This window comes from Melopsittacus undulatus, chromosome 12, assembly GCF_012275295.1.
Source record: "Melopsittacus undulatus isolate bMelUnd1 chromosome 12, bMelUnd1.mat.Z, whole genome shotgun sequence".
In the NCBI taxonomy this organism is placed as follows: domain Eukaryota; kingdom Metazoa; phylum Chordata; class Aves; order Psittaciformes; family Psittaculidae; genus Melopsittacus; species Melopsittacus undulatus.
The window spans coordinates 20,763,689-20,785,968 of NC_047538.1; the positions used below are offsets into that span (position 1 = coordinate 20,763,689).

A 22,280-nucleotide genomic window follows, 5' to 3' on the forward strand; every position below is an offset into this window, starting at 1 on the left:
GAGAAACTGGTGCAACTTCCCAGCAGGAGCTGGTTTAAATGTGTTGAGCATCAACGAGTGAATGCAATGAGGTACGTTTCAAATGGCAGCTGTGAAGTCATAGAGAAAACCAAGCTGAAGTGATGCGACAAGGATCAGTGGAGCTGCAGGGTTGGGGCTACCCTCGGTTTGTGCAATGGGGAAGGAATATTGGGGGGTAATTGATTCAGGTACAAACCAGTTCCGTTCCCTGTGATTCAGGCCCCCTCTAACGCTGCTGCCGTGGTTCTGGAGGTCCCGCAGAGACTCCCGGCAGTGCCTTTGCTGTTGTGTTTCATACTGAACTACCAACGAAAGCACAGCAGCCGCTGGGCTCCAGCGCTGCCGCAGGGCCGGTGCCCTCACTGCTGCGTGGTTTCTCCGACGGGGGAGCGCAGACAGACGGGTACCGGCGGTGCTCCGACCCTGCTGGACGTGTCCGGAGCGGGGGGAGCCGTCACCCCACGACCCCATCCCCGCCCCACCGACGGCCCCATCCCCGCCCCACCGACGGCACCGCCGGGCTCCACCTGCCGCGGGTGGGTGTGTCCCGGCGCGGCCGCTAGGGGCGCCCTTGTGCCGGGGCGCGGCGCAGCGCAGTGCGCGGCCGGGCGCAGCCTGCGCGGAGCGCAGCTCCCGGTGCGCGGCCGCCATGAACAGCATCAAGAGTGTTCCTGCGCGGGTGCTGAGCCGGCGCGGAGGGCACAGCCTGGAGGCGGAGCGGGAGCAGTTCGACAAGAGCCAGGTGAGAGCGGCGGAGCTGCCGCGGTACCGGCTCCGGTACCGGTACCGACCTGCGGGGCATCCCTCGGGGCGCGCTGAATGCGGGGCTAGGGGGGGAGCTGAGTCCAGGGACCGGCCGCTGTTTGTCCGTCCGTCCGTCCGTCCGTCCGTCTGTCCCTGCTGCCGGTGCGGCGCACGCTCCCCCGCCCCCACCTGCCCCATCTCTTCCTCCTGCCGTGGCCCCGGTACCGGCCCGTCCCGCTGCCTCTGGGCCGGGTCCCGTGGCCCCGGCGGGCAGCAGAGCCCCGGGCAGGCGGTGTGTGTGTGTGTGTGTATGTGCCCCCCCCGCGGCCTTACCGGCAGGTAACGACGGCCATGAGCAAACACGGGAAGTTTTATGGCTTCGGAGGGAGCGCGGCTGAGCCCGGTGCTCGCACCGGTAACCGGCACCTCTGCATCCCCTCCGTGCCCCTCGGTGCTGGTCCGGGGCTGCCCAGCGGCACCAGGGGTTGCTTTGTACGGGCTCTGGGCCACGCGTGAAGGGGCCCTCGGGGACCGGGATGTCCGGTCCCAGGGAGGGAGGCAGAGTCTAAACAAGGCCTGAAGTTGTTCGTGTCCCGCGGTGTCCGGCTTGGACGGGGGTGCCTAAAGCCCTTCCCACAGCCCCGTGGGGTGGGTGATGCGCAGGGTACCAACAGGGCTGTCATCCGGCTTGTGGGATGTTGATTACCCCAACAGGGGATGGACGGAGGGATGTGCTCACAGCAGAACCCACAGTGCCCTCCCCGCACGCATCCCCAGGCCACTCTTTGCACGCTGTGATCGCAGAGCAGGTATCCTGCCCCTTTGCCTTCCTGGTCCTTCCCTGGGCTGCTTTGTCCTGGAGAGCACCAGTGAAGGTGTCAGACCCCGGGGTCACGGTGCTGATGGGGCAGGCAGGGGAGGAAGCGAATCCTGTTGGGTTTGGGGAGCAACACGGGAGAACCGGCAATTCCGGTTCCTTCTGGACACGGCTCCTTCAGCCGCCCCACCGGGCACCGCTGATAGAGAACGGCGGTGGCAGCGCTGCCTCGGGTGCCGAAGGGCAGCGTGTGCCTGCGGGGCCGGAGCGTGTCCCTCCTCCCTCTGCCCTTCTGTGGTGTTTTGGGCTTGTTGGTGGGGTCTGTGCCCTGTGTGGGAGCTCATGGGCACAGGGATACCATGGGCAGAGATGTGTGCAGGGAGAGTGTATGGTGGTTATCTATTGGATCTGAACCCTGGGCTTGCTGGCTGATGATCACATTCATCACCCCAATTGGATCTAAACCTGGGGCTCGCTGGCTGATGGTCACATCACCCCAAACTGGTCCGTTGGATCTGAACCTGGAGCTCGCTGGCTGATGGTCACATTCACCACCCCTAAAAACTGCTGAAAAACAGTCCTAAAGGAGCCTTATCCTAATGTTTCCTGTAGTAATGCTTCCTGTGGGAGCTGAACTCTTCCAATGTCAGTATGTGGGTATTGATTTGCCTTTTATGTCTAATTATAGCAGCTGTGGAGATGGCCGCTGGTCACCTTTGTATGATGGGGACACCAGTGCCATGTCCCCTCCATGTGCTTCACTGGCCAAGGCTTCACCCCACCCTGGAGCATGATGCTGCCAACCCCAGGAGCCCCATCTCCTTTCCCAGGTTGATGCCCATGGATGCAGGCAGGGGTTGCTCTCCCTGTCTGTGTGATCCCAGTGATCTGAAGGTCACTGGCTTCCCTTAAACTGCTTTTTGAGGTGTTGTGATGCTGACATCCCCCTTGGAGCAGCTGCTGTGGGAGGTGGGAGCTGCTGTCCTGCACCAGGAAGCAAAACGTGCCCTTTTCTGCAGCCAATTCCTGCTTTTCCTAAGCAAGGAGGTTCAAACTCCAGTGAGCTCCGGGAATACCGTGTGTGGGACTGATGAGTGCTGTGGTTTGGGAAGGAGGAGCATTAGGAAGGGAACTCGGGAGCTGCTGTTTGCAGTTCATCTGATCCAGCTCCATGTCCTGCTCCCAGAGCGCCAGGACCCGGCATTCACCTGCTGGGATTGTGTCCCTGCGGATGCCAGGGCCCTGGGGAGCTGTGGGTGGGGAGGATTGTGCTGTAATTAAGAGCAGCCTGGAACTAAAGGGTGGATGTAAACCCTGCTCCTTCATTTGGGCGCTTTGATCCCGGCTTTAGTCACCCGCTTGGTACGTGAGGCTGAGTCAGGCGTTGGGGCTGCACCCGTGGGCACCACAGCCTGTGGAGGGGCAGGTCTTGGGGTTGGACCCCCCCATGAAAGCCTTGGCAGCACTGATTGTGTGCCTGCAGTGACACCAGGACCTCCAGATGTGCTGCTGCTGTGTGGTCCAGGTCAATGTCCCCATCTCAGAGCCATCCACAGCCCAGCTTCACCAAGCAGCCGGCAGGGACATGCATGTCCCAGGCTGCAGCATCACCCCATGCCCATCCCTGCTCCCACCATTGCCCTTCCATGTGGCTTCAAGGGATTGGCATTGGTTTGGTGGCACCATAGGACCATGCTAAGTGTGGTGTCTCTGTCATGGCAGTGCTGTGGGTGGGCTGGGGGCTGCCCCTGCACTGTGCTGGATGTCAAATGGTCCTATAGAAACCTCAGTGCTGAATCACCAAGGGTGAAACCTGCCTCTGCAGCAGCTCCCAGGCTGGATTTTGGCTGGTAATGACATTATGGGCCATAAATGCCATAAAACCACCAGCACCAATGGGAATTACAGCCTGGTTTTGGGATAGGCCAGCTGGGTCCCAGCCCTAGTCCCATCCTACCAGGCAGTACTGGGTGGCTGAGCTCCTGTCCTAGGGATGTGGGACAGCATTCCCTTTCCTGGGGGTCTGGGAGCCAGGATCTCACTGGTGTGTTGGGATGAGCCCATCGTGCTGCTCCCACACAAGGCAGGCAGTGCAAACTCAGGTTTGGGATCTACAAACCCAGGTTTGGGATCTGCAAACCCAGGTTTGGGATCTGCAAACCCAGGTTTGGGATCTGCAGACCCAGGTTTGGGATCTGCAGACCCAGGTTTGGGACCTGCAAACCCAGGTTTGGGACCTGCAGACCCAGGTTTGGGATCTGCAAACCCAGGTTTGGGATCTGCAGACCCAGGTTTGGGATCTGCAGACCCAGGTTTGGGATCTGCAAACTCAGGTTTGGGATCTGCAGACCCAGGTTTGGGACCTGCAAACCCAGGTTTGGGACCTGCAAACCCAGGTTTGGGATCTGCAAACCCAGGTTTGGGATCTGCAGACCCAGGTTTGGGATCTCAGCAAGATGCAATAACCCCTTTAAGCAGCTCTTTGCCTCCAGGTGTGTCTCCAGTCCCTGCCTTGTCACTGTCTGGTGTGTGATGAGCTTTACCTTCTGCCAATGAACCATCCCTTTGGTTGCCCTGGGAGGTGCTGGCAGCCTCAGGACCCCATCTCCTCCCTGTGCCAGGATCAAGGATGCAGCCTCTCCATCGGCTCCAGGCTTCGGGTGGTTGTGCTGCAAGTGCCTGTTCCCAAGCACTCCGGGCTCATTAACCTTTGGGGATAAGAGGATTACAGCAAGTCACCAGCTTAACTCTGCTGCTGTACAGCCCTACATGGCAGGGTGACACTGGGGCTTCCCCGCTGCGGGAAAGGCAGATCCAGCCTCTTGTCCTGGGCTCATCCCTTTGGGACAGGCTCACTTTTGGGGATCCATTCACTGTGGTTTCATTGCTGTCACGCTCAGCTCGTGGGTGCTGCTGTTCTGGGCTCTTTGGGGCTGATGTGGTGCATGGATACCTTTGGCATCGCCCCTTCAGTGCAGCATCGGGTTCCTCCTGCATAAGTCAGGAGCAGTTGATAGCTCAGCATCGGGTTCCTGTTCCCGCAGGGAAGCGCCTCAGTTCGGAGGCATCGAGGCACAAGCAGCTGTGTCAGAGCAGGTGCTTGCCTGGGGTTTATGGGGTTCTGTGGCTTGTGGGGCCGCAGGGAGGGACTGGGTTTCTCTTCCTGCACGAGCGGCGGAGCTGCTTCCTGCCTTCCAGCTGGGACCTTTTCCCTCTGCCGGTGACCAAGGGTTTGTAGGCACAGGCACAGCTCCAGCATGGGGGAGTCTGTAGGGACCCAGTGAGGAGGAGGAAGATCCTCATCCATCACAGCAGCTCAGAAGCGACCCCTGTCTGGGTTATCCTATGGGAATGACCTGTACCTGGAAGTGCTCTGTGATCAAACACGTTAGAAGTGGATAATCCTCTCCTGACACTCGTTTTGCTCCACCTGAATGGGCACTGTGGCTGCCAGTCCCTGTGTGCTGGGGACTGTGTTTGGATGAAGGAAGTCCTCAAACGCTGCCCTCCTGCACACTTCAAAGGCTCCTTGTGACCAAACAACCCTGGGATTCAGCATCTTGCTGCTGTGATGCTGGAGATGGAGTTGAGTTCAGGCTGCAGGGATGCAGCCGTTTGTTTCCTGGGACAGGGTCAAGGAGGAGCATCAGTGGTGTGGTCAGTAGCGACCTGGGTCTGGCTGTTAACAGGTTGTTTTGTGGGTAAAAAAGCCTATTTTGGGTGTCACAAACAGCTTTGAAGTGTTACAAACCGCAGGGCATTCCCCAGCAGCACCGGCTGCAGGGGTCACACCACTCTCTCCCCTTGCAGGCCATCAGCATCAGCAAAGCCATAAACACACAAGAAGCACCAGTGAAGGAGAAACATGCCCGACGTATCCTTTCCCTTGGCTCACCTGGATGAGCAGAGGAGATGCTGTGTGAGGGTTCACCCTGTGGGGCCAGAGCTATGGGAGGTTTGGGACACAGGAGACCCACACAGAGCTTGGTTGGGGGATGGCATCTTGTAGGTTCATCCATCAGTGGGGATGCAGACAAGAGCAGTGCCAGGACATTGTGTTTCTTGGGCAATAGAATGCAGAGGGCCCTGGTGTGCCCTGCAGTGGGGTAGGAAAACAAATGGGGTTTTATCTGTGAGTGCAGCATCATGTCAGTGATCCCTGCAGTGCACTGTGTGTGTCCCCTTTGTAATGAGTGTGAGCAGGAGCTGTCCCCATCCCAGCCTGTTCCCTGTCTGTGTCCCATTGGCCTTGACTGAAGGGAAGGGATCATCCTGGGGACTCACCACGAGAAGGGAGCGTTCACCTTCTGGTCCTATGCCATCGGGCTGCCCCTGCCCAGCAGCGCCATCCTCAGCTGGAAGTTCTGCCATGTCCTACACAAGGTGCTTCGGGACGGACACCCCAATGTGAGTGTCCCCTCGGAGCATCCCTCCTGCTGCACAAAGGATGGGTTCCCCTCCCTATCCCACCTTACCCAGGCCATGGGGCTGTGAAGTGCTCTGTTCCCTCCTGTCTTTGAAACCAACCCCTGCAATGCCCCAGCCTCTGGTTGCTATTGAAAGGCTTGAACTTCTCCTTCCAAAGCTGGAGCAGCAAAAGGGGCTGGACCCATCCTTCCCCCCAGCTCCCTGCCAGCCCCACCATGCACATCCCTCCTGGTTTTCATAGCCTACAATGGTTTGGGTTGGAAGGGACCTTAAAGCTCATCCAGTTCCAAGCCCCAGCTTCTCTGGGCACCCTGTGCCAGCACCTCAGCACCCTCACAGGGAACAGCTTCTGCCTAATGTCTTCCTAATGCTTTTGCCCCAGGTCCTCCAGGATTGCCAGCGGTACCGCAGCAACATCCGAGAGACAGGAGACCTGTGGGTGAGTGGGGTGAGAGGAGATTTGTGCCTTCTGGGGAGTTTGGAGGTGGTGAAAACACTGTGAGCACAGGGAGGGCAAAGCACCACCTGAAACAACCCCTCCTCTGTGACCCTGCTGGGTGATGGTGAAGGGCAGGAGGGTGAGAGCCCTGGGGCTCCGTGTGGGTTCTGGTTGTAGCACTTCAGACCTGCCTCATTTCCCCTGGCAGGGCCATTTACATGACAGGTATGGGCAGCTGGTGAGCATCTACACACGGCTCCTGCTCGTCAAGATCTCCTTCCACATCAAGGTGAGACCCTCAGCTGCCTCCATGCCCTGTCCTGCTGGGGATGGGGCTTCACCAGGGGATGTTTCACCCCAGTGAATGCATTAACAGCCATTGCTGTTCTCTCTCTCCTGTTACAAAGCATCCCGAGTTCCCCCCGGGCCTCGAAGTGCCGGATGAGGTGCTGGAGAAGACAGCAGGGACGGATGTGAACAACATGTGAGTGTCCTTGTGGGAGCACAGCACCCGGTGGTGCCCAACCAGCTCCATGCTGGCAGCATCCAGTATCAAACAGCTCCTGAGCAGGGCAACCATCGGGTTTAGGACTGGTTGGATGGGGCCTGAATCCTCCTGCACCTGCAGAGCAGTGAGGGATGGAAATGCAGGGAGCAAACCTGCACTGGGTGCCCCATCCCTGGCAGTGCTCAAGGCCAGGCTGGACACAGGGGCTTGGAGCAGCTGCTCCAGTGGAAGGGGTCCCTGGGTGAGCTTTAAGGTCCCTTCCAACCCAAATCCTTGTCACTCTGAGCCCTCACCCTCATAAGGACCTGCAGTGACCGTGAGCAGCCGGAGCAAGGATGTGTCTGCTGATGGGTGATGTGGTTTGGGGTCTCTTTGGCAGCTTCCAGCTGACCGTGGAGCTGTTTGACTACCTGGACTGGGAGCTGAAGCTGTCGGAGTCAGGTGAGGAGGCAGCAGGTCCCTCCCAGCGGCTCTTGAGCAATAGCTTTGCTCTTTGGTCGGGAATGGAGTTCAGAGCCTGAGCTCAGAGGCTCAGCTCCTTCCTCCTCCTGTGAGGTCTCTGAGCTCGCTCCTCAGTGCTGCTGATGCCCTATAGAGGTGGTTGTAGGAAAACACTTGAGGAATGTGGTGGGTTTAGCCCACCTGAGCAGTGCAGAGCATTGTTTTGAGAGCACTGCTGCCATGAAATGGGTTCTTCATTGGTTTTAGTACAACCACGTTAATCATATGCGTTACCCAAATCCTTCTATCTCCCTGAAGCAGAGGATGCGGCTGTACCTCTTTCTAGATACCCCTTTTCCCTTGCTGAGATTCCTTCGGGAATGTCTGATTCTCTCGGCTCCTTCTCCAGGAATTTTTAGATGGCTTAAAAATGGGTCAGTTTCTGCCTCTGCTGTGAGTCAGGAGCAGGGAGCTGCCCTGGAAAGCAGGGCCCAGCAGCAGACACCAGCTCCCGGCTCCCACCGGCTCCTGCGTCTCCTCCTGACCCACTTGTACAGACAGTTTATATCCATCAATATGGATATGGAGCAGGGAGGAAGCCGGAGGGGATCTGCTGCCTGGATCCCTGCCAAGGGAACGGATCTGTGTCCGAGCCAGGGCATGTGAGGCTGCAGTGCCGGCAGGTCCAGCCCCTGCCCTGGGATGCTCTCCGGCTCCTTGCATGGTTAAATAGAGCAGAGCAAAACCCTTTGTCTCCCCCAGCCTTTACATGGTTTGGGGTTAGATCCCTCCTTTTTGGGTACCCAGGGGCAGAGCTGAGCACCCCTTTCCTCTGCCACCGTTGTCCCTTTGGGTGTTCTTGCTCAGAAGGGGGTTCCCAGCGCAGCAGCCCCAGTGTGTATCCCATACCCTGGCACAGCCGCATCCATGGTGGGTAATGATGGAGCTGAGATGTGGGGTCAGCAGCTCACTGTGCTCCCCTCCAGTTTTCAGGCAGCTCAACACGTCGATGGCAGTGTCACAGATGTCAGCAGTGCAGTGCCGCCTGGCTCCCCTCATCCAGGTCATCCAGGACTGCAGCCACCTCTACCACTACGCGGTCAAGCTGATGTTCAAGCTGCACTCCTGTGAGTCACAGAATCATAGAATCATAGAACAGTTTGGGTTGGAAAGGAGCTTAAGATCATCCAGTTCCAACCCCCCTGCCATGGGCAGGGACACCTCACACTAAACCATATCACCCAAGGCTTTGTCCAGCCTGGCCTGGAACACGACCAGGGATGGAGCATTCACAACCTCCCTGGGCAACCCATTCCAGTGCCTCAGCACCCTAACAGTAAAGAATTTCTTCCTTATATCCAATCTAAACCTCCCCTGTTTCAGTTTGAACCCATTACCCCTTGTCCTGTCACTACAGTCCCTAATGAAGAGTCCCTCACCAGCATCCCTGTAGGCCCCCTTCAGATACTGGAAGCTGCTCTGAGGTCTCCACGCAGCTTCTCTTCTCCAGGCTGAACAGCCCCAACTCTCTCAGCCTGTCCTCATACAGGAGCTGCTCCAGCCCCTGATCATCCTCATGGTCTCCTCTGGACTTGTTCCCACAGTTCCATGTCCTGGGGACGTGTCCCATCCTGGTCTTTTCCCAGCTTGGGTTTCTGGTTGGATTTGGGGATTAGGATTGCATGGAGCATCCATTGCCATGTCCCCATGTCCCAGCCAGGCTCTGAGGACCTGCTCCATTCCATGTACACATCCCACATGAAGGAATTAGAAGGGCTTGTTCTTGATGAATTCAAACTGACGAGCCTTGGCCTGCCAGCCATGGAACTGCTGGGCAGCAGGGTGCAAGGGGCCTCACATGGGCATTATGGGGTTTCCACAGCCACCTTCCTGTGCTGTGTCCCTGGTCCCTATGCCAGCAATGGGGATACCCCACTACCACCCTGACCCCCACATCCCATTCCCCCCTGGCCTTAACCTGATGGCTTTGGCAGCTGGAGGGCTCCAGCTGCATGTGAATGAATGGATCAGCTGTTGTCCCCCCATCACTGCAGGTCTGCCGGCAGACACACTGCAAGGCCACCGGGACCGCTTCCATGAGCAGTTCCGCAGGTAAGCCATGGCTGAGTGCGATGCTGGGGTCCCCTCCTTGCTGCCATCCCCCCCCCCCCCCACAAACAGTTCTTCTTTCCCCCTTCCAGCCTCAAAAACTTCTTTAAGAAGGCATCAGACATGCTCTATTTCAAGCGGCTCATCCAGATCCCGCGGCTGCCAGAGGTACAGTAGGAATTCCATGGGGTGCTTTGGAGAGCTTGTGGGTTCAGGGTGTCCCATGGATGGGCTCAGTGCCTGAGGACACAGCAGCACAGGGATGGCTGCCTCCCTTCTCTTGCTGTGCTGCTGCAGTGGTTCCAGGTGATGCCATCACAGCATCTCATCCCCATAGAGCCCCCCGAACTTCCTGCGGGCATCCGCGCTGGCCGAGCACGTGAAGCCTGTGGTTGTCATCCCTGAGGAAGCCCCTGAGGATGAGGAGCCAGAGAACCTCATTGAGATAAGCACAACTTCCACCATGGAGCCACAGGTGGGGATGGGGACCCCGGGATGGGAGGACACAGGCACCCGCAGCCCCGCTCAGCTCAGCACCCTCTGTCTCCTCCAGGTCACCTCGGATCTGTTTGACCAAACCTTTGGGCCTCCCAATGGCATTCGGGATGACAGGTATGGGGGGTCCAGTGGTGATGCCGGTGGGGTGGCCACTGCCACATGGGACCAACCTGCCTTTTCCCTGCAGGGATGCACAGATCGAGAGCCTGAAGAAGGAGGTGGATGTGCTCCGTGCAGAGATGGAGAAGATTAAACTGGAGGTAAAGCCCTGTTGGGAAGCAGCCGGTGTGGGAGAGCGGGGTGCTTTAGGGTGCATCCCCTATGGGATGCAGCAGAAGAGTCCTGGTACCCAGTGCTGTGTTCTGGGCCTCTCCCAGTGCCAGAACCCAGCTCCTGATGGGCTGGGCTGGAGGCATGTGAGACCTGTCCCACGTTGTGTTAGCAGCGGGCACGGAGCAGGAGGGCAGAGCTTTCCCATGCATCTCACAGCAGCTTTGCCCAGATCAGAGCCAGGCACTGGGCTGGGGATGCTGGGGAGGACTGGTGGCTGCTGCAGTGCCCCATTGGTGCCGGTGCCCACAGGCACAGAGGTACATCACACAGCTCAAGGCTCAGGTCAACAGCCTGGAGGGGGAAGTGGAGGAGCAGCGCAAGCAGAAGCAGAAGGCACTGGTGGACAACGAGCAGCTGCGGGATGAGCTGCAGAGGGTGAAGCAGGACAGCAACAGGTCCCAGCGGCTGTGCACCGAGGCAGAGAGTAGGTGTCCTGCAACACCCCTGGGCTGTGGGGTGTACTCAGCACCGGTGCTGAGCCTGTCTCCCCTCTTCAGAGAAAGCCACTGCCACCGAGATCCGGTACACGAAGCTGAAGGAGAAGCACAGTGAGCTCATCAACACCCATGCCGAGCTGCTCAGGAAGGTAACACTGCAGGGACTGACTGATGCCTTCATCCCTCTGCTCAGCCCTATCCCATGTTGGTGCCGTCATCCTGCATCCAGGGCCTCCTGAGCACCGGGTGGGAGACGCCCCTTGAATTCATGCTCATAAGCAGCCAGCATCTCGGATGCCATGAGAAAGGCATCTTGGAGGTGTCCCCTGAGCCAGGATGTGATGGGAACAAGCATGGCTATGGGGGGATCCCCCTCTGATGCCCATGTCCCCATGCAGAACGCTGACACTGCCAAGCAGCTGACGGTCACGCAGCAGAGCCAGGAGGAGGTGGCACGTGTCAAGGAGCAGTTGGCCTTCCAGGTGGAGCAGGTCAAGAGAGAGGCAGAGATGAAGGTGAGCAGCAGAGCCCTGCATCCTTCCCTGCTATGGGGCCCTTGCCAGCCTGGGGAACACAGCTTGGGTGCATGGGGTGGAGGTGGTGGTTGGTGTCAGTCCCTGATCCTGGAAGGGGCTGCCCTGGCTCCTCAGGAAGGTGTTATTCAATGTGTGCTGTACTCCCTCTTGCCCAAATCTGCCTTTTCTTCCCCCAAGAAAATGCCATGATGCAGGTCAATGGGTTTGGGTGCTTTCATTCGCTGGGGGCTGGGAAAGGAGGAACCCCCCCAATATCCTGAAAACCCCTCGGTGACACCCATCTGGGTTCATTCCCATGGCACTGGCTGCTGCCGGTGCCAAGCGGGGCCGGAGCATCCCTGCAGCTCCATAGCCATGCATTGCAGCTGGAGGACCAGGGCCTGCAGATGGAGCAGCTGCGGCAGGAGCTGGATGCCCGACGGGAAGAGCTGGAGCAGGCACAGCGCTCGCTCAGCCACGCCAAGCAGGTACGAGGCTGGGGTGCAGGATGTGCCCCGATGCCCATCACACAGCAACCAGCAGCTCAAGGCAGTGTCACTGGGGCTGAATGTGGGTGCATCCCCATGCATGTCCTCAGCTCCCCCCTCTGCAGTTGTTGGGCTCATGGCATGGTGACAGAGGAGTGATGGGGTCTCCTGGTCCTGCTGGCAGGCAGGCACAGAGCTCAGTGCTCAGCTGGAGGCCCTGCACACTGAGAAGGAGGTGCTGAGGCGGTCGGTGAGCGAGAAGGAGCATGAGCTGCTCTCCACACGTGGCCTCATCCAGGAGAAGGAGCTGCAGCTGAGCCAGGAGGTGGACAAGAGCTCGAGGGAGATACGAGAGCTGCAGGGCAGGCTCCTGGAGAAGGTATGGGGTGAGATGTCTTTGGGGGTGCTGAGCAATGGGGGAGCTCAGATGAGCCACGGCTTGGAGCAGCAATAATGGGATGCTCAGGTCTAATCCTGCAATGATGCTCTCAAGGGATGCGATGGTGATGGGGTGATGGTGATAGGGGTCCTGTGTCCCAGCTGTGCATCCTTGTCCCTCACACCCCACAGAGCAGCCAGGAGCAGAGCCTGCAGCAGAAGCTGCTGGACCAGCAGTTCCTCATCCTGCAGCAGACGGTGCGGGAGGCAGAGGACATCCTCCGGGACGCTGTGGCCAAGCTGGATGATCCACTGCACATCCGCTGCACCAGCTCCCCAGGTGCATCCCACTTGATCATGGGGCTGCAGCACAGATCCCATTGCCTCTCAGCTTCCCCCAGGCCTTTTTTCCCTACCAAATACTACACCCAAGGAGACTGGGATCAGATTTACCAGGAATGAGCTTTTAGCTCTAATCCCAGCACTGTTTTGCTCAGATCTTAGTGCTGTTCCCAGGCCAGGGCCACAAGGACCTGAGCTGTCTTGGCTTCCACTCAATGGTGCCTCATGGAGTTAGAACTGACACTAACGAAGCTGAACTCATTGCAGATTACCTGCTGAGCCGGGCGCAGGCAGCGCTGGAGTCCACGGATGCCCTGGAGAACGGGCACGCGCAGTACGTGGCCTCCATGGCAGGTACCTGGGGCTGGGGACCGGGGGCATCACTTGCACCTTGCTTCTGTTATCCCCCATCCAGCAGCTCCCGGCTGCTCTGGGGCCGTCGGCAATGGTGCAATGCCCTGGTGATGGAGGGATGGAGCGGGTGGGTTCCTGTGTGCTCAAGGAGCTGATGGGGTCAATACCAACCTCTTGTATTGACCCTTGAGTGTGTTCAGGGGCTGGTTGAAGCCCCCAAGTGGTGCCCTGGGCTGGCAGCACCTGACCACATCATCCCACCATCAGATGCTGCAGGGCTGGTGGGGGCTCTGGCCCTCTTTGCACACTTGACGGCCGACACCATTGTGAATGGCAGCGCCACGTCCCACCTGGCTCCCACTGACCACGCTGACCGTGAGTGCTGTGCATGGGTGCTTCATACTGGGGTTCTTTATGTCTGTAGTGTTTTAGGGGTGGGCTGCCGTGCTGAAGCATCCTGTGGTAGGGGCTGGTTATGGGGCAGGTCTTCCCTGGAGGCAGCTTGGTCCTATCCCTCCAACATTCCCTGTGTTCTGGTGCCCCTTCCTGGGATACTTTGCTCATGGAAATGGATTTATCCTCTTCTGCAATAACTTCTGGATGCCATTGATGTGTGGCATCATCCTCATAACTGAGGGGAGGAGGAAGATGAGGGTGGTGGGGATGGGATGGAGGGACCCATTGTCCATCGAGGGACCTGTCTCCAACCCCTCCTCTCCGCAGGGCTGATGGAGACGTGCCGGGAATGTGGGCAGCAGAGCCTGGATTACCTGGGCAAGCTGAGGGATAAGCAGACCCTGGGATGTGCTGAGCTGGGGGACGTGCGGCAGGCGCTGCGAGGGGTCCTGCAGCTGGCCCAGGTGGGAGATGGAGCCCATTGCACCATGGAGGCTGGCAGGGTGGGATCACTGGCACGGGTGTTTCCCCAAGGGAAGTCAAAGCAGTTAATGCAGAAGGATGTTGCCTCCATTTGTCAATGTGGGAGTTTGCTGAGGCTGCAGCTTGAGGGACAGCTTCTTTCTCCAGGGATATACCCAAACCCGTGGCTTTTATGGCATTTCCCATAGTCCAGAGCTGAAATCTCTGAAGGAGTCCAGGGTCGGAGTGAGCTCTTTGGGGTGGCTTGTGCCACATACCAACAGGTTATCCGTTTGTTCCATTGAACCGCTGTTAACTCAAAGGCTCGTAGCTCTCTGGAGCCCTCTGGAGCTCTGCACTGTCACAACTGCTCCTGTGGTTGAGTTTTGTCACCTTGATTCAGGGCATTGCTTACCCTGTGCCATGTCTGCTGCACATGTGCCTTCACCCTTGTGATCCACAGGGTGCTGCTCCTGCAGCTTTATTTAAGGGGGAAAAAAGGAGTTGGATGCTTTGCTTTGGTCTTATTCCTCACAAGTATTCCCTTCTCTGCCCCAAACCTGGTGACTTCTGCCTCCTTCGGCAGGAGCTGAGGCCCAAGAGTTTGGACATCAAGCAAGAAGAGCTGGGGGACATGGTAGAGAAGGAGATGGCCTCCACCTCCAAGGCGATTGAGGATGCTGTCAGGAGGATAGAGGTGAGATGGGGCTGCAGGATGGACCATTCTGGTGCCTTGGGGCAGCAAAGTGTCCGTCTCTCCTCCACCTGCATCCAACTTCCCTCTTGTGTTTCCCAACAGGAGATGATGAGCCAGGCCAGGAACGAGAGCTCTGGTGTGAAGCTTGAAGTGAATGAGCGGTGAGTGTTGAGGGGTGCCCTGTGGCAGCCATGGGAGGGTTCTGTCCATACCCTCCTGGGCTGTGCTCTGCTCCAAAGCCCCATTTGCAGCCCAGTCCTGCATCGTCCTTATGCTGAGCACAACATCCTCTTTAGGAGGGTGGACCTTGGTCTTGCATGTCTAAGCCCGTTGTTCACAGCTGCTTTGGGGGCTGGTTAGCAGTAACCTGCAGGCTGGCTGGCCTCCACAATAGACCCTAACTGGGACACAGCATTGGAGGATGCTGAATGCTTCCTCTTGTTTCCCTACAGGATTCTGAACTCCTGCACGGACCTCATGAAGGTGAGTACTGCACACACTGAGCTGGGGCATCAAAGCAAAACTGACTTCCCCCCATTGGCAGCATCAGTCCAATCCCTGTCAAACATCAGAACCTCTTTCTCTTCATTCCAGGCCATTAGGCTCCTTGTAACGACATCTACAAACCTACAGAAGGAGATAGTAGAAAGCGGCCGGGTAAGCCTCTCTGCAGATGGGCTGCTCAGCCCCGTGCCCTTTACACACATCCCTGTCACCTTTGCAAAGCCTTGTTTAAAGACAATGGCCTAAATCTGTGTGTTTTAAACCCAGCCCAAACCTGCAGGCTTGGAGCTTAATGCTTGTTTTATTGATATGTATTTAACCAGACCAGCAAGAATTGCCCAGAGGGCACAGAAATGCTGCCAGTCCCTTGCTTTATAGATGAATTTCTGTATTGTCCTGTATTATATGGATGTTTTATATGGATTTATGGATCTGAACATTGTTGTATGTAAGACCCAAGTTAACCCAGGCCATGATGTCCTCATAACAACAGGGGGCAGCAACAACTCAGGAGTTTTATGCCAAGAACTCTCGCTGGACCGAAGGGCTGATCTCTGCCTCCAAGGCGGTGGGATGGGGAGCCACGCAGCTCGTGTAGGTACCCGGGGACCTCTCCTATGGCTGTGCCTGGGGCTGGCCCATGCTTTTCCATCACCAGTAACCCAGACTGTGCCATGGTCCTGAGCGGGCACAGAGCATTACTGATAATTCCTTACAGAGCATCCTGGGTCAGTGGAATAGGGGCTGCTGGTTCCTGATTGCAAAGTTACTTCAATTGAATACTCCATGTCCATGTCCATGCTCAGATGGTTGGGGATGGGGAGGCTGGAATGGGTGTGGAGCATCCCTATGGCAGTGGGGGTGGTTTTGGATAAACCTTTAAAACCTTTAACCTTTGGGTAAACCTCACCCACATCATTATGGACACACAGTCCTGCCTCTGCTGGTGTTTTGTACCTATCCAAAACATTTGGGCTTTGAGTAATTGCTTTGTAAATGAGCTTTAAGTAATTACAAAGCTGCTGGTTCAGGGTCTGATGCTGGTTTCTAAGGACTGGTGTGTAGTGCATGGTGAGGATCTAACACAATGTCCCTTCTGACCCCAAACACAGGGAGTCAGCAGACAGAGTTGTCCTGCACATGGGCAAGTACGAAGAGCTCATTGTCTGCTCCCATGAAATCGCTGCCAGCACAGCCCAGCTCGTGGCTGCCTCCAAGGTGAGTATCCCGATGACATTCCTGCGTGCAGCTCCTCCTTGAAGGTGTTTTGTTCCCAGTGTTGTCCCATGGATGCTCCCAGGCAGTGGGTTGTTACCCACCGGTCCTGCAGCCTCCTCCCGGAGCAGGGAGGGAGTGAAACTCTTCCTGTTCCAAAGTCAGTCTGTGATTTTAATCCATCTGTTTTCACCTGCATTAATGTTCCCACACCTTCCCTTGGAAATGGGGATGTGTAAAACCTCCTGTCAAGCTGCTTATGTAAAGAAGATGTTAATTATTAACGAGAAACCCCAACTAAGCACCTGCAGGAGTGACAGTGATGGAGTTAGTTCGGTCCTTGCTTTCACCCACACCAACAGCAAAGGTGGTGATGGGGAGAGGTTTCCATGAGCAAACAGGGAGGGAGGCTGAGGGAGGAGGACCCAGAGGGGTTTTTACAACAGATGGCTTTAAAATGAAGAGCATGGTTAAAAAAGGAATAGCTCTGCCTTCACTGATGCTGCTTATCCATGTGTGCTCGCATGGGAACAGAGCTGGTCTGGTGCCCCAGGGCTCACATGGGTCAGGTTGCTTGGCCATGATGGGATCAGCAGGTGTCCGTCTGTCTGTCCACCCATTCCACCTGTCACATCTGAGGTCCGTCCTGATGTGGTCTCTGCTCTCTGCAGGTGAAAGCTGACAAGAGCAGCAGGAACCTGGGCAGGCTCCAGGAGTGCTCACGCAATGTCAATGAGATGGCAGCCAACGTGGTGGCTTCCACCAAGTCAGGGCAAGAGCAGATCGAGGAGAAAGGTGAGGGGTTTGCAAGGAAAGAGGAGACCCCCCCAGATCCCTTCCTGTGTTCAGCATTGCATTGGGATAGGAGGAGGCTGTGCTCAGCAGGGACCCTTGCTTCTCTCCACAGACACCATGGACTTTTCGGGCATGTCCCTCATCAAGCTGAAGAAGGAAGAGATGGAAACACAGGTATGGACGTGAAGGTGGATTTGGTGCTGCCCTGATCTGGACCTGCACATTGTGTGTGGGGGGGTCCCTTCTTTACCACCTTCATCGTGGTGCTGCTGCCGGTGGGGATCACACCCATGGGATGCACAGGGCTGCTCTTTGGCTGCAGGTGAAGGTGCTGGAGCTGGAGAAGCGCCTGGAGGGTGAGCGGGTGCGCTTGGGTGAGCTCAGGAAGCAGCACTATGCCCTGGCCGGGACCTACGACACGGAGGAGGATGGGGAGGCAAAGCCAGCACCAGCCCCTAGGAGAGGCATCCTCAAGAAGCCTCCCTTGGCTCAGAAACCCGGACATGGGGAGGTAGGTCCTGGTGGGGGGGGTAAATACACACTGGGGAGGGTGTTCACAGCACCAGGGGATGCTATTTGGTGTCTCCCCTCTTCTCATTGCAGCCCCAGCGAGACGCCAGCTCATACCCACCTCACGTCTAACAGGGGCTGCCTGGGTCCCCATCCACCAGCTCACGTTGCCTTCGCGCTCGTGTGCCTTCCTGCTCCGGGCCCCTTCCTGCCCGGAAAACTGGAGTTTTCTAAGGAATCCTTTATTTGTATTTGTATTTTTCTTCACTTGATTTTTATCTATTGGGGTTGGGGTCCCCTGGGCCCCTCCTGCTCCGGGTTAATTTAATTTGGGGTTCATTTGGGTTATATCCTTTTGTAAGGACTCTATCGATCAGCACTAGAAGTACCTGTAGCTCTCTACTGTACTGCTCGGACCCTTTCCAAGAGCTCTTTTTACCATAGGAAACTTGGGCTTTTCTTGCAACCATTTTTTAACTCCCCTTTCCCAGCCTGAGGAATACCGGGATGTGGGATCAGCCCCTCCATGGAGAGGGAGCCCTTAGCCTGAACCGGCACACGGAGCAGGGCTTTGTAAAGGGACGAAGCAGCTACTGACACACACACACTGGCAATAAGGATGCAACCCTTGTGTTGTCCTGCTCTGTTGTTTAGCACCACAGCACTGTCGGGATCAGTTGCATTCTGGTTTATATTTAAGAGATGTAGCAGAATTCAATCTAATTGTGGCCAATGGGAGCCAGGGGATGGAGGAGTCTGCAGCAATAAGGAATTACTGATGTGGAGGGATGGAAAGGTCCTGTCAGCTGTATCTTCCCTTGGAGCTGCTGCCACCATAGAGATTATTAAAGAAGCAATATTTAAAGTAGATGTTGTGATGCCTGGTCAGCTTGTCGGTGGGGAGGTGACCGATGGCAGGGCTATGGCATGGGGCTCTGCTGCTTGAAGCAAGCTGGGCCTGAATGCTGAGGAGCGAAAGGCAATAAAGTGCCTTAAAGTAATGAGCTAAAGCACAGAGGTAGGTGCATCAGTGTGTGTGTGTGTATATATATATATATATGTATATGTGTGCATAAATATACGTAGTCATAGTCTATATGTGTGACTTGTATGTATCTGTGTATGGTTCTGTGTGTGCCTATATATGTATTTATGTATATGTATGTTTGCATATTTATAGCTAGATACACACATGTATTTGAGCATATAGGTCTGAGCATCTACACACAGATGTATACAGCACATAGGTCTGTATGTGGATGTATCCATCCATCCAGCCCACAGTGATCAGCTCTCCCAGGTACAGCAGCAGCACCTTAATTCCATGGCTTTCATTCCAGCCTTACTGAACATAGGTCATTAAATACCCAAGAAGCAGCTTGGGTGCAGGATCAGTGCTGCCTTCTAGCCAGGCCAGCCCTTACCTGCAGCCTCACAGCTGTGCATGGGGACCATTGGCACACACCTGCAAGGTGTTTGCTCTGGGAGTGTTTGCAGGGCTGTGTCACACACCACCCATGGAAGGGTAGGTCTGGAGCACTTGGAGCTCTGCAAAAGGCCCATGACAGGATGAATGCAGCATCCTTATATTTAAGAGGAGAGGTATAAGGGTCTGATATCATTATTTTCATCCTTGTGATCCCCTTATAACAATTACAATCAAATTGCATACAAGCCCCAATAAAACAACCCATGATTTTTCATTGCTGTGATTAACAATAGGCTGTAAAGCAGTAACCTGGATGTTTAATTGCTGTATCTCAGGACAACACATTTATAAGGCATTTGTTATTTATTTTAGTTACAGAGCAGTCTCATGCTCCCTACACTTTACAGGGTACATGTCACAGGCCAGACCTTCACAGTTTTATGAGCAACAACTGCAATCAGCTTAGAAGTCTACTTCCCAACCAATTGTATGTGTAAAGTGCGTCCCCCATTTAAAGGCTTTGGTGTTAATACTGCTGTTATTGGATAAGGCAGACAGCTGATTGAATGTGCACCAGCATCATCCCCAGCCTGAAGCTTTACATCCTGCTCAGGCTTTCCATGGAGAACTTACTGCAGTATCAACAAGGAAGTGCTTCCCACAATAGCTCGTCAGCTATTTATAGACAGTGATGGAGATGTATTTGCTGGGAGACTGATGTCATTCTAACCCCTCTCATCACTACACTTCATAATGGAAAGATGGTGAATCAAGAACAGAATCTCACTGCCCTCGGTCTACCCACAGCTGTAGTTAACCCAGGTAAAACATGGCCTTAAGAAGGATGCTAAGGGTAAATGTAACTTGTTTAACTGTGATTTACTGAAGGGGACACAACAGAAGCTGCAGGTAAAATAACCCAGGCCAGAATGTGCAGAGTCTGGAAAAGCATCAGTAAAAATAAGCTCCAAAGGCCACTTGAAGTGTAACCCCTGTGCTGAAGTAATTGTTACAGTGAATTTAAACTCACTGTCCAGTCTGTGACTGTCTTAACTCCTTACACTTTCTGGGAAGCAGTTGCTATTTGTAGCAGACACAAAACTAAACCACAACTGCAGACTGTGTGTGCACAGGTTTATTTTGAGGCTCCATCAAGACATCCTGCTCTACAGGATCCAATTTGCTAATGGCTTTTAAATACCATGAGATGCTTCACTTGATGTGCTACTGCCAAAGAGTTCTCCTCAGTTCCTGCAACACCAGCAGTGGAAAATAACCAAGCACAAGTTGTGAGTTCCCACTCTTGGCTCCCTTCCACTGAGGTTTGTACAGCTCCAGTTAGTACAGCTCCATTTGGTTCTAATGAAGCAGCTTTCAAGCCCTGTGTTATCACAGCCCTCCTTTCCCCATCCTCAGCAGCCCCATCTCCAGTAGCCACACATGAGTTTGAACACAAAGGGGCTCAGGTTCAGCAACAGCTTTGCTATAGAGCAGTTTTGCAAAACACAAGTGTCTCTTAGGTCACTGAGGGAAAACAAGTGCATTGAATTCAAGCACGGGAATAGCAAACAGCCATTACATGCTCTGGGAAGTCAGGTTAAAAACCTTCTGTAAAAGTATGTTAAGAGCAATGAACAGCACGTTTCAAACTAGCAAAGCATAATGATGTTACATATCTATCACTTCCTTTACAAACCATCTTACCATGGCTGGCAGTGTGAGATAACCAATACACACACCAGCCCCAAGGACCTTATTTATGGGGATTATATGAGTCTTCACAATCATATAATCTTCCCACTAAGGTGCTATTACTCCAGTGCTGAGAACTGTACCACTTTGCCACCTCCTTTCCCCTGCAGGATGTGGAAGGCTTCTTTCAACACTAATGAATCCCAGAAATTAGCCCACTTGAGCAGTGCTTGCTAGAATCATGTGCAGCTTTAAGTGCACGTAGCAAGGTGTGGAATTAGCTTATGTGCTGAGAGGAAACATTTTTAGCTGTGAAGGAAAAAGCAATTACTACATCATCACCTACAAGAGTGCAAAAAAAGCAGCCTTGAACAGGCTGAAGGACATAAAATACATTTAGTACTAATAGTACTAAAACAATAGACATAATGGTATTAAATAGCTTTAAGCTTACGGCAGGATCCAGGGCTCAAAGCACACCCTATGACTTCCAGCCTCAGCTGCTATTTGTCCTGCAGGTAGGGGGGGAATGGAGATTGGAGTTCAAATGAGGTGAAGAGCACACCAGAGGTTGCCCAGGAATGAGATGTCAACTGCAGACCATGGTCTCCATAAGGCTTCTTGAGATAAAACCTCTCCAAAGGGCTCACAGCAACACCTCCAGGCTCGGAAGGATGAGCAGTCCTACCTGTACAAGACTTGTATGAGGGTTGATGAACACAGAACCAAGGACCTGTGTAGGCTTGCATGGTCTCTGAAGCCACTTCCAAAGGGATGGGACAGGTCAAGGCCACACCACTTGCCTCGCTTGTGTTCCTTACCCATTACACAACACGCGAGGCCTGAGCATCCAGGGTCACCTCTCCTTTGCACAGGGAACAATCCCACCCAGAACCACAGGAGCCACAGGGAACGACACCCGAAGCGCAGGTTTGGAACACATTGAGGTCTGGCAGGTACCTTCTTCAGGCTGCAAAACAGGCGTTGCTGCACAGTGTCAGGAGAGCTGCACTCTTACATAACAGCATCTCCTTCCCTCGCCCACCTGCACTGAGTCAGCACAGCAAGTTCTCCTCAGCTGTTCCTTCCCATTCCTGCATGAGCAGAAGGGGATCAGGCCTCTGTAGCCACCACAAAAGAACACATCAAGATGGTTAAAAAAAGGATTTTCCTCCATATATTACCAGGTTTTTTGCTGTAGAACTTCTTTTTTATGCTGCTACTGAAGCAACAGATAACACAGAAAATGACATCAGGTCTTTTCTGCCCTCTGACTCATGTTCCTAAATAACACTGCTTGACTCATTTCTCCTGACTTGGCTGGAATCTGGGTTTTCCTCTTCTAACAAACAGAAATGGCTTTCCCCATTCCTTCAGCTTTTCCAAGCGCAGATTCTGAACTTCCACTATTCCCAACTGTAGGAAATGAAAAGCAAAGGGATTCTACCTGCAGAAGACAGTCCACCTACCTCACTGCCACAATTACAATGTGTGGAACCCATTCTGAACCCACCTATCTGGCATCAGCAACACACTACATGGACTCACTCTATCCAGCCACAAAAATCATGGCCAACAGCTTTGCTATGAATAACTAAAGCTATTTGCTTGCAAACTTATGTCCTACATTCAAGCTACAACTGGTTTTAGATCACCTCGTGAGAAGCATCCTGAAGTACTGGAAAACATGAACATGTGATTAAATGAAGCCACAATGGGAACACGACA

At 54.8% G+C, this 22,280-nt stretch overlaps 1 protein-coding gene across 1 annotated transcript; it reads left to right on the forward strand.

Annotated features, from left to right (window-relative positions):
• Window positions 1-607: 607 nt before the first annotated feature.
• Window positions 608-18,299, forward strand: HIP1R (huntingtin interacting protein 1 related). The gene is made up of 32 exons (XM_034068257.1): window positions 608-763; window positions 5,393-5,456; window positions 5,847-5,989; window positions 6,393-6,449; window positions 6,658-6,738; window positions 6,857-6,933; window positions 7,337-7,398; window positions 8,385-8,525; window positions 9,453-9,510; window positions 9,600-9,675; window positions 9,845-9,982; window positions 10,061-10,119; window positions 10,193-10,265; window positions 10,588-10,762; window positions 10,836-10,924; window positions 11,174-11,290; window positions 11,677-11,778; window positions 11,963-12,157; window positions 12,349-12,496; window positions 12,766-12,852; window positions 13,120-13,227; window positions 13,576-13,712; window positions 14,297-14,407; window positions 14,510-14,568; window positions 14,860-14,890; window positions 15,002-15,064; window positions 15,405-15,505; window positions 16,024-16,129; window positions 16,798-16,921; window positions 17,034-17,095; window positions 17,244-17,432; window positions 17,525-18,299. Exons 1-32 carry the CDS (start codon window positions 671-673, stop codon window positions 17,561-17,563), a joined length of 3,165 nt encoding a protein of 1,054 aa, XP_033924148.1. The 5' UTR covers window positions 608-670; the 3' UTR covers window positions 17,564-18,299.
• Window positions 18,300-22,280: the final 3,981 nt, after the last annotated feature.

Coding starts and splice junctions, on each gene's coding strand:
- HIP1R (XM_034068257.1), top strand. CDS start 671: ATGAACAGCATCAAGAGTGTTCCTGCGCGGGTGCTGAGCCGGCGCGGA. Junction 9,676..9,844: donor AGATCCCGCGGCTGCCAGAG/GTACAGTAGGAA, acceptor TCATCCCCATAG/AGCCCCCCGAACTTCCTGCG. Junction 10,925..11,173: donor ATGCCGAGCTGCTCAGGAAG/GTAACACTGCAG, acceptor GTCCCCATGCAG/AACGCTGACACTGCCAAGCA.